The 11,412-nt window shown below is 33.0% G+C and overlaps 1 protein-coding gene across 1 annotated transcript; it reads left to right on the plus strand.

Annotated features, from left to right (window-relative positions):
• LOC18593124 (G-type lectin S-receptor-like serine/threonine-protein kinase At1g34300) lies at window positions 417-3,438 on the plus strand. Its single transcript, XM_007020184.2, has one exon. It carries the CDS (start codon window positions 611-613, stop codon window positions 3,125-3,127), a length of 2,517 nt encoding a protein of 838 aa, XP_007020246.2. The 5' UTR covers window positions 417-610; the 3' UTR covers window positions 3,128-3,438.

Below are 11,412 nucleotides of genomic sequence, written 5' to 3' on the forward strand. Positions count from 1 at the left end.
ACATATATATATCATTCAAATCCATCTGTACGTTTTCATCCAAGGCAAGTTCAAACAAGTTGAACACGTTGGGCTGACTACCATTAACTAATTTACTAATACTGATCATGAGTCTCATCTTATTATTTTCCTCTTTCTTTCATCACGTTTTTGGTTTGTTTAGGCAGCATAAAGTTGAACCCATTGAGAGATCAATCATCTTTCTTCTATCATTTTTCAAATATGCGGCGCGACTAACTCAGATATTTGTTATCATTTCTAGGTTTAAAGAGACAAAAAAAGAAAGGAATAAATAAAACAAATAAAAACATATTTAAAGGAAAAAAAAAAAGAAGCAAAAACAGAGGAGGAAAAAAGGGCAAAATTGCTCTAAAAAAGTGAAAAAAAAAACCCCAGTCGGCCAATCCGCCCTTTTTCGTGCAAAGAAAAGTAGACGAACCAGACCCTTCCCTTGCGTTAACGCTTGAAAATGACTGTCCTAACGGGAATGAGTCAAAGTCTCCTCCTCCCACTGCTCTTCCCTCCTTCCTCTTCTTCTCTTCTCTCCCCACCAACAAAAAAGCTATAAGCAACCATCTCCCAACAACTCAATCCACAGAAGAAGAGCAAAATGACCCTCCTCCACTTCCTCTCTTTATTCTTCTTCTTTTCCTTCTCAACTTTCTATATTGCTTCCTCCTCCACGATCTCCTTAGGCTCCTCCATCTCCCCTTCAACCCCAAGCCAATCATGGTCCTCTTCCAATTCCACTTTCTCCCTTTCCTTTATTTCCTCACGTTCCTCCAACTCTTTCCTGGCTGCCATCACATTTGCAGGTGGAGTTCCTGTTTGGACTGCAGGCGGCGGTGCCACTATTGACTCTGGTGGTTCCCTCCGTTTACTCTCCAACGGAGCCCTCCGTCTTTTCAATGGCTCCGGCGCCGTTGTCTGGGACTCTGACACGGCCAACCAGGGTGTTTCCTCTGCTTCCTTGGAAGACTCGGGGGAACTACGGCTACTGGGCAACGGAAGTGCTACAGTTTGGTCTTCGTTTGATCATCCTACGGATACGATTGTTCCAGGTCAGAATTTCACTTTGGGGCGAGTTTTAAAATCTGGGTTATATTCGTTTTCTCTTCAAAAGCCGGGGAATTTAACTTTGAAATGGAATGACAGTATTGTTTATTGGAACCAAGGGTTGAATTCTTCTGTTAATGCTAATTTAACTTCACCAAGTTTAAGATTGCAAGCTACTGGGGTTTTATCTATATTTGATCCTAGTTTAACAAGTGGGGCAATTATGTTTTATAGTAGTGATTATGCTGAAGGAAGTGATATTTTGAGGTTTTTGAGGTTAGATAATGATGGGAATTTAAGGATTTATAGTTCTGCTAGAAATACTAGGACTGAAACTGTGAGATTGTCAGCTGTTTTGGATCAGTGTGATGTTTTTGGTTACTGTGGGAATATGGGAATTTGTAGCTATAACGATTCAAATCCGATTTGCGGGTGTCCATCTGAGAATTTTGAGCCGGTTGATGTGAATGATAGGAGACAAGGGTGTAAGAGGAAAGTGGAGATTGAGGATTGTCCGGGGAGTGCAACTATGTTGGCATTGGATCATACTGAGTTTTTGACTTACCAACCTGAGTTGTCTTCTCAGCTTTTCTCTGTTGGGATAACAGCTTGTAGATTGAATTGTCTTGTGGGTCCTGCTTGTGTTGCTTCCACTGCTTTGTCAGATGGAACAGGGTTTTGTTACTTGAAAACTACCGAGTTTGTTAGTGGGTATCAGAGTCCGGCACATCCTAGCGCTTCTTTTGTTAAGATTTGTGGACCAGCAGTACCAAACCCATCTCCTTTTGCATATAATGCAGAGAATAGCAAAGGTTGGAGGTTGCGTGCATGGATTGTAGTGGTTGTGGTTGTGGTTACACTTTTGGTTTTGGTTGCACTGGAAGGCAGTTTGTGGTGGTGGTGTTGTAGAAACAGTCCCAAATTTGGGGGTTTATCAGCTCAATATGCTCTTCTTGAGTATGCATCTGGTGCTCCTGTCCAGTTCTCATATAAGGAGCTCCAGCGCTCAACCAAGGGGTTTAAGGAAAAGCTGGGAGCAGGGGGATTTGGGGCTGTATATAAAGGGATTCTTACTAACAGGACAGTTGTGGCAGTGAAGCAACTAGAAGGTATTGAGCAGGGTGAAAAACAGTTTAGAATGGAGGTTGCTACCATTAGTAGCACCCACCATTTGAACTTGGTGAGATTGATAGGTTTTTGCTCTGAGGGCCGTCACAGGCTTTTAGTGTATGAGTTCATGAAAAATGCGTCTCTAGATAACTTTCTTTTTGTCACAGAAGAGCAATCAGGAAAGACGTTGAGCTGGGAATATCGTTTCAACATTGCTCTTGGAACCGCTAGGGGAATAACATACCTTCACGAGGAGTGTCGGGATTGCATTGTTCATTGTGATATAAAGCCTGAGAACATTCTGTTGGATGAAAATTACAACGCCAAAGTGTCAGATTTTGGCCTTGCCAAACTCATAAATCCCAAAGACCATAGATACCGAACCTTGACAAGTGTTAGGGGGACAAGGGGTTATTTGGCACCTGAATGGCTTGCGAACCTTCCAGTTACTTCCAAATCTGATGTTTATAGCTATGGGATGGTTTTGTTGGAGATAGTGAGTGGAAGAAGGAACTTTGATGTTTCAGTAGACACTAATAGGAAAAAGTTTTCTATATGGGCTTATGAAGAGTTTGAGAGCGGTAATGTGGAGGGAATTGTTGATAAAAGGCTTGTTGATCAAGACGTGGATATGGAGCAAGTAATTAGGGCAATTCAGGTTAGCTTTTGGTGCATCCAGGAACAGCCTTCTCAGAGGCCAATGATGGGAAAAGTGGTTCAGATGCTGGAAGGAATCACAGAGATTGAGAGACCACCAGCACCAAAATCTGCCACTGAAGGTTCCATTAGTGGAACCAGCATAAATGTAAGCAGTAATATCAGTGCCTTCTCAACTTTTGCTGCTTCTGCCCCAGCTCCCTCATCATCTTCCTCATTGCAAACAGCTATGGTTTCTCCTTTAGCTTCAGGAATGAATATGGGAAAGCAATCAACATCCCTGCTACAATCTGACACGAAATGAACTCATTTCAATTTGTAAGCTCCATACAGAAATTGCTTTGGCTTGTGATCTCTGGATCCAGATTTTGTACATCCTCTAAGGTAAACCTTTTGTGTGTAAAATATGAGATGAGATATTGATACTATACCTTGTAAAATTTTTTTTACTCTTTTAGCCATAGCAAATAGTTAAGGAAAGAGTATTTCAAATATACATAGTTCAGTAGAGAGGGGTCATTGCTGTCATAGAGTTATTGTTTCTGCAAGTATGGTTTTATTTCATTTGATAACATGTTAATAATATTGTTCGCAAGTGATGTTTGCTCTATTTAATCTTCTGCTACCCATTATTGTCGTCTGAAATACAAGCGTGTAGCTAAAAAACTTCATGTGGTGCAAGGATGTCATTACAACAAATGCTATAATGATCCTTCAAAATGATTAATTCAGGATGAGTTTGCTTTGAGTTCATTGGCAGGCCAGCTTTTTATACTCTACCGTATGAATGGATATGTCAAATGCTTGCTGAGAAGAAAATTTTAGACTGATGATGTTGCCAACCTTTGGCTTCTTGTTTAACATGTTTAGAACTATTAACTCCTTACAAAAGTGAAACACCATGACTTTCTGGGCTAGGGCAGTCATCTCCAACTGAAATCTGAGATGGCCAAAAAGATTGTATTATCGTATAATGCATTCTGACATTCAAGAAATTTGAAGATTGAAGCCTTTAGTGGTAATTGCAGTCTATTTTCTTGAAAGGTAGGTCTTGCAACAAACAGAAAGAGGGAAGATGGTTTCATCTTTTCTTTACCAGGGCAAGAAAGTCAAAGGCATCTCTGCTTTTCCAGTCTTGCATGCGGCAATAATTTCTTTTTGCTTTCAGGTTTGGTATGAGGGTTTTTAGTTATATTTTTTTATGTATGGAAGACGCCATGTCCTTTTCTTTTAACATCTTGGGCCCTTTCAAATGTCCGGAGAACAATGTGAATTCGGACAGTGGATTGAAATGAAATTTTGCATACAGTCATCTTTGGACCCTTTCAATTTGTTCAAAGCATATACTATGATTTATAAATTTATTTCAATTTTATATTATTATTTGGATAATTAATTTAATTTTGAGGTTAAGGGCGTGTTTGATAAAGTACTGATCAAACATTTCCACCATTGAAAATTAAAACTTTCAATGTGTGATTATTCAATTTTGGAAACCAATTAAGGGAATATTTTCATTGAAAAAGCGTAGAGAATTTGAAGTAGCTGAAAGCTACTTGATGTAATAAGTCAATTTTATTTTAAGGAATTTTTTTATTTAATTATATTAATGTTACATTTTTTTTTCTTTTAACCATATATTCTTATGTTTTGACTATTATCAATATAAAATACTTTTAAAATCATATTTCTCTTTTACGAAATATTTAATGAAAAATCTAATCAACATTTAATATTTAGTAGCATACAAAACAATTTTTATGAAATAAATTTACTCTTTAAAATTTTTTTAACGCAAATTTCAGTATTTAATTTTTTAGTGTTAAATTTTTCAATTTATCAAACAACACCTAACTCTTATGAAATAAAATTCATTCAATTATTTATTTTATTGATTATATTTATTTATTGCTAATGTAAGTTTCTTTATATAAGCAAAAAGATTTTGATATTATATATAAATGATAATTCTTAAATCTTTTTAGTTGTTTACATATATATATATTACTACGCAAACATCTCAAGATGATATGAGATGATTCGAGATTGAAAATACCCAACATGTCAAGTAACTCGTATATAATTTGAATCGATTTAAAATGATCTGTAATAATTCAACCCAAAATTTACTCATTTTGTATGATTACCACTTATAATTAATGCAATCAAAAGATGTGTTCCCAAACATTCTGAGGAAGAAATTCCTTAATGTCAGCTGAAGAATTAAGGGAAATGAATATCCAAAGTGTGTTGGAACTGTCACAAGTCCGATTACCTAAACAAAGAAATCAAATAACTACAATAAAAATAAAAATAGAAAAGGAAATAAAACTTTTTAATAATTTCATGTCATATCTTCTCTTTTCTTTATATAAGGATAAGAACTACAATAATTTAAAGATATTTATTTATATATCACAAAACATATTAAATAAATATTTCTAAGTAGTAATTGATATTATTAGAATTTGTGATAAAGTTAGCCCTCATTTTTTTTCGGAATCAACTTTGGCATTATGTCTATGAAAAATGAAATATAATTTCCTAGCCTCAAATTGAATTAATAAATATATCTTCATTTTGAAAAGAAGAAAATAAATAATCCATCAAAAAGAAAAAGAAGAATAAAAGAAATATTAAATTATCTGAAAAAAAAAGAAATATTATTTGATTCAAGGCTGTCGGTGAGGCCCAAATAGGTTCACTTGCCCAACCCATATCTCTATAATTATGTACCCAAGCCACAAAATCGAAAACCAACTATGCTTTCCATGTTACTTCTGGTCACCATCATACATACTTTTCATATAGTTTCAGAATTAAATATTTCTTTCTCAAGTCGCAGAGCACTAACTAATTGAAAAGTATGAAATATATTTTATTTTAAAAAATTAAACACTTGTGCTATAACATGTGAGTTTGAAAATCTAATTGTTTGACGTAAAAGAAGAATCATCACTAATCTTCTATATTTAAGTGTGATTGTTTATCTAATTGAGTCTCATCTTTTCTAATGAGATCATATGTTTGATTTAAGTTCATTAAAAAAGATAAGTTCTGATTTATGAAACAAATTTAGATTCAGGAGTATAATTACGCGCAAAGAAAGTATAATCATCCCACGACCTCCATTCAAAGAACAATACCAATTAATTATGTATTATCTTATTTTTTACCATTATAAATAAACCTTAACCTCATATAATGTATTTTCTTGACGAATTTTTATTTTTAAATATTGGAGACTTTTCTTAAGTTTCTCAACATTTTTGGCAAAAAATAAAAGAGCTCTCTCACTTTAAGAACATTCAAGAAAATCACTTATTTCCTTAAAGAGACTCCATTGTCGAATTTTAATATTTTATGAAAAAATATTTAAGTTAAATTCTTTTTTTCTTATTTTTTTAATTTATTATGATTTTATTTTTTTATAATAAAAATCTTTTAATATTGAAATATTTTCTAAAATCCACACCAGTTTTGACAAAATTTAAGAAAATTCTCACTTGGAAAATTTTAAGAAAATTGTCATTTACAACTTTTGTTAAAATTCCATCATTAGAGAATTTGTATTTATTTACACTTTATACCTTTATTTTATTTTACTTTTTGAAAAATAAATGCAAACCTTTTACATTAGAAATTATTCTAAATTATCCAACAAAATTTTTTTTTTGTAGAATTTTAGAAAATTTCCTCACCAAGGAATTTTCAAGAAAATTGTCATTCAAAACTTTCTTAAAATTTCATAATTGGAGGATTTTCACATATTTTACATAATTAAAATTAAATGCTTATGGTGCAAGTAAATAAATATCATGATGTAATTTTTAATTTATAAAATATTTTTATTCTTAGCTATTTATTTTTTATATTTTAATAATTATGCAGAAATAATCTTTCTTGAAAAATAATTTTTGATATTTTACACAATACATTTGGTAAGGTCCCATAAATATTTTTATTTTGAAAATTTTAAGAAAATTACAATTTGTAACTTTCCTAAAAATTCCTTTCTTAGAAGATTTATTCTAAATACTTATGATTTTTTGAATTTAATTTATTAAAAATTTATTTTTACAATTTTCATTATTCCTAGATAGAATTTTTGAAATAATTTTCTAATTTTAAATATGTGCATGAAAAAGCTAAATAATTAAAAAATGAAAATGAATATGAAAAGAAAAAAAATCAAATTAAATAGCCAAAAAAATATAGGGGCAAAGTGCATGCCTTAAATGGGTTTAAAACTCAAACCAAAGTGGCCTAAAACTGTTAATTGCATAAAGCAATCAATTTAGAAGAAATGGAAAGAAATATCTGTATACTTATGTACACAACGTATCGTATAGTACAACGATTTCTTAATTCGTCACATTCTCCTTCTTTTAATCTTTATTTATATTAAATTTTACTAAAAATGAACAACTCCATGATAAATTTGATTTCATTAAAATTCTATAAAAAGTAAAAATAGTGTTAATATTTAGTGAAAATATTCAACTTCTTATGTATATTATTCATTATCCTCACAAGTAACATGATTTACATGGAAATTCAAGTATAAATTGTAAATGCCGTAAAGCTAATGCTACTAACTACTAAATAATTAAGTAGATGTATGGCTTGGGATTATTGGCTCAAATTTTAATTATGTTTGTTTAAAGTTACCTTGGTTAAAAAATTAGTTACTTGGTAAATAAGTTTAGGGTTTTAAGGGCACCCAAATATTTGACACATTAGTTAGTGTATAATCTCCCTATTTAAATAGCAGAATTCAATTCCCTTTTCAAAAAAAAGAAAAAGTTTAGCCCTTTTAGGGCTTTTTGAGTGTTTACAAATATATGCTTATGCACAGGCTTAAGTGTGTATTGTTTTGAGAGTTGAAAGACTTTAAGAGAGTGTATGAGAGTTATTTAGGTGTTATTCATTTTGGTTATTTAACGGAATTGGTGATTATATATGTAATTGTGAAAGTTTGATAGTGAAAGTTATGAAATCTTTTCTTAAGAAAGATCTGTGTTTCTTGTGTTTAGTTTTTGCTTCTATTTTCTTGATTGTGTATTTGGCATAACAAATGATATCATAGTCACCCTGATGGAAGTTATCAATGGCTGGGCTACAAAGTTTGAGATTAGCGTTTTGTAAAACAAATAATTTTATCATGTGATAGAGTATTGTGATTGATGTGTTAATACTAATAAATGGAGAAGTCATCAAGGATGAATGATGTCAATGACAAATCCCTGAAAGATTTGATGAATAAATTAGAAAGAATTTAAGTGTCAAAATCCATCATAAATAAGTTACGTTTGAAAGAATTTTATAAGGTGAAGGGAGGAATAACTTTAAGGACACATTTAAAAGAGTTCAATATATTTATCACTCAATTGTCAAGTATAGATGAGATAATGAAGGAAAAGGATAAGGCAATAATTTTGATGAGTTCTCTTGCTGAAAAATATGATCACATAACTACACCATTTATGGTTGGGAAGGATACATTACGCACGAAAGGTGACTATTGTACTTACATAGCATGAGAGATTGAAACGAGAATCAAAAGAATGATGATGGAGCAAGGGTTGAAACTTTGATGGTGGGGCGAGGGAGAAACAATGTAAGAGAAAAGAATGATGGAAGATGGGGGGATAGATCAAATTCTAGGCCTAGAATAGATTAGAGTGATAAAGAAGGTTATTATTGTCGTGAGATGGGGAACATAAAAGCTTGTTGAAAGAAACTAATGGAGGATATTGGAAATTTAATGAATGCTTAGGGGAAACTAATTCACATGACTGATGATAGTGAAGACAAAATTGAAGGCATTGGTTGTGTAAAGATTCGCTTACATGATGGTAGTGTCAAAACATCAGGGACTATGACACGTGCCAAGCAATTGTCAATAAATTTGATTTCTCTTAGAAAATTAGATAGTTTTGGTTATGGATATTAAGCTTCTCAAGGTGGAGGTTCGAAGATTACTAAAGGTTTGAGATTGTAATGAAAAGAATGAAGAATTTGAAAATTTTGTAGGAGTTATTGGAAGTAAAATTACGGGAGAAGAGTTGAGATTTTCATATCATGTTGAGGACGAAGATGTGAATTTGTCAACCACAAAGCTAGTCGCTTTTGCAAGCATGGTGAAGAGGTGGAGCCATTAGCTTGTAGGAGTGCATTTGTGTCAAGGTGGAGATTGTTGGGATTATTGACTCAAATTCTGATCATGTTTGTTTAGAGTTATTGACTTACAAAATTACTTGGTAATTAACTTTTTTTGCTTGGTAAATAAGTTTAGGATTTTTTGGGTACCTATAAATATGTGCTTCTGCTTAGGATTAAGTGTGTGTTGTTTTGAGAGTTGAAAAACACCTTAAGAGTGTGAGAGAGAGCTTTTTGATGTAATCAGTCTTGAGTATGTAGATTGTGAGAGAGATTGAAAAGAACTGGTGATTGCAATCTTGAAAGTATCTTAGGAAAAATTGTGGAATCCTTTCACAAGAAAGTTTCTTTGTGTTTGGTTTTTGGTTTTAGTTTTTTTTGTTTGATTGGATATTTGGCATAATATATAGTTCGGTGAAATACATAAATTTCCCATACAATGAATCTTTTGTATTTTTGTTTTATATTTTTATATAAGAAAAAATTGTGGAAAATGACCTTCGTAGTCAAGTGACTTAAAAAATGACCGTCTCTATAATTTTAATTGTTTTTAGCCAAATTTTGCTAGGACTTGACAAGAATACCCTTTAATCCAATTAATCCAAATGAAGGCGCGTCTGATTTTCTTTCTTTCTGCTCACCCGCCATTTAGCTTAAAATTTCAAAATTAAATCTCGATTTAGATTTAGCTATCCCTCTGTCCAGCTCTCCAACGCCATCGAGGTCTATATCGGCAGCCAACTTTCTCACGATTCCAAAGTGCAGAGATGACATCAAGGTATTTGTTATGGGTTCTTACGTTTATTTAGATTCATAGAATGAAAAAGTTGATGGGTAAATTATATGAGTTTGGAAACTTAAATCTGGTTGGGGGTAGCGAAATCAATCAATTTATAGGCGATGCGTGAATATTTGTTAGGCATTGAGTGACTGGATATTAGGAATCGTAACCTGTTTATTTGGCATTAGGTGCTTGAATATTTGTTGAGCATTCGTGAGTTCTTTATAGGCATTACGTGACTGAATATATGTTGAGCATTACGTGGCAGTTAATACATGATTGAATATTACCTGACTGAATATTTGTTGAGCATTACGTGAGTTCTTTATAAGCATTACGTGACTGAGTATTTGTTAGCGTTGCGTGACATGCATTACGTGAATTAATATTACGTGACTGAATATTTGTTGAGTATTGCGTGACCTATTTGTAAGCATTGCGTGGCTTTAGCTACCCAATGTTGAAGGTGATTCTCTACTGATTATCTTCAATAACCTAATAAGCTCTAATGTAATTCTTAAAGTATATATATAATTTCAGACTTATATAGTAGCAATAGTATTAGATTTTGGTTGGTTGACCATGATGACTAAATTAAAAAAAAAAAGAGAAAATAGGTAACATTAAAATCCTTGTTGATTAGTGAAAAAGAGAGAAAACCTTGAAGTTGCTTTTTATTAAGAATTTCTTAGAAAATGATGTTTGGCTTGGCTTTTGCTTTTAAGAGGTAGATAAGATGAAAGGGCAGGTCGAACAGGTACTTAATAACCAATTCAGCCCTCTTTCATTGCACTGATATGGCTATAGAAAACGAAGAGTCAGCTTTCATGCCTATAAATAAGGGAACCATTAACCATTTGAATCAAATTCAATTATCTTAATCAATCTCAGATAATTGAAAAATGACCTCTAGAGATCTAAGAGTCGAGAAGGGGAAAGAGGCAGCCTCCAAAGAGGAGGAGATGCCTTTGAGTGTGAGGGACTAGTTGCACATATTCTTGAGTGTGAGGGACGAGTTGCACATATTCCAGCAGGAGATTCAAGTCCTCATCGACAACCTGATGCAAAGGACTTTTGACTTGGAGGCTGCCATCTTGAGCAATGAAAAGATTCTTGCCGAGATAGAGTTCAAAGTAAATGAACTTATGAAGAAATGAACTACGGTTCATTTTTTTTGTATCATTTCCTTGTATTTTCGGGGGGGGGGGTTTAATAAAATTTGAAAAAAATTTATAGCAATTTTTATTTTCATTGAGCAGATATTTCGTTGAGTTATTTTCTTCGTTTAAGTTATGTTATGCTAAATAACTTCGTGAGTGGATGTTAGGCATTGGGTGACCTATTATTAGGTATGGGGAGAGTGGGTGATACGCGGTGCGTGAATTGTGCTATGCATATCTTCTGTTGAGACATTGCGTGAGTGGTTTGTATGTATATGGAATAGAGTACCTAAGGTGACGTGTTACTATGTATTGCGTGATGTTGGGCCAGTACATGACTGTTTAAGTTGACATAACGTGAGTGGATATTAGGCATCGATTGACTTATTATTAGGTATTGTGTGACTAGTGCAATTCACCTCTTGTTTAAAGGCTTATTATTCATTGGGTGACTTATTCTTAGGAATTGCGAGCCTGGTGGTGCGT

The sequence above is a fragment of the Theobroma cacao genome, chromosome 8 (genome assembly GCF_000208745.1).
Source record: "Theobroma cacao cultivar B97-61/B2 chromosome 8, Criollo_cocoa_genome_V2, whole genome shotgun sequence".
NCBI classification, from domain to species: Eukaryota; Viridiplantae; Streptophyta; class Magnoliopsida; order Malvales; family Malvaceae; genus Theobroma; species Theobroma cacao.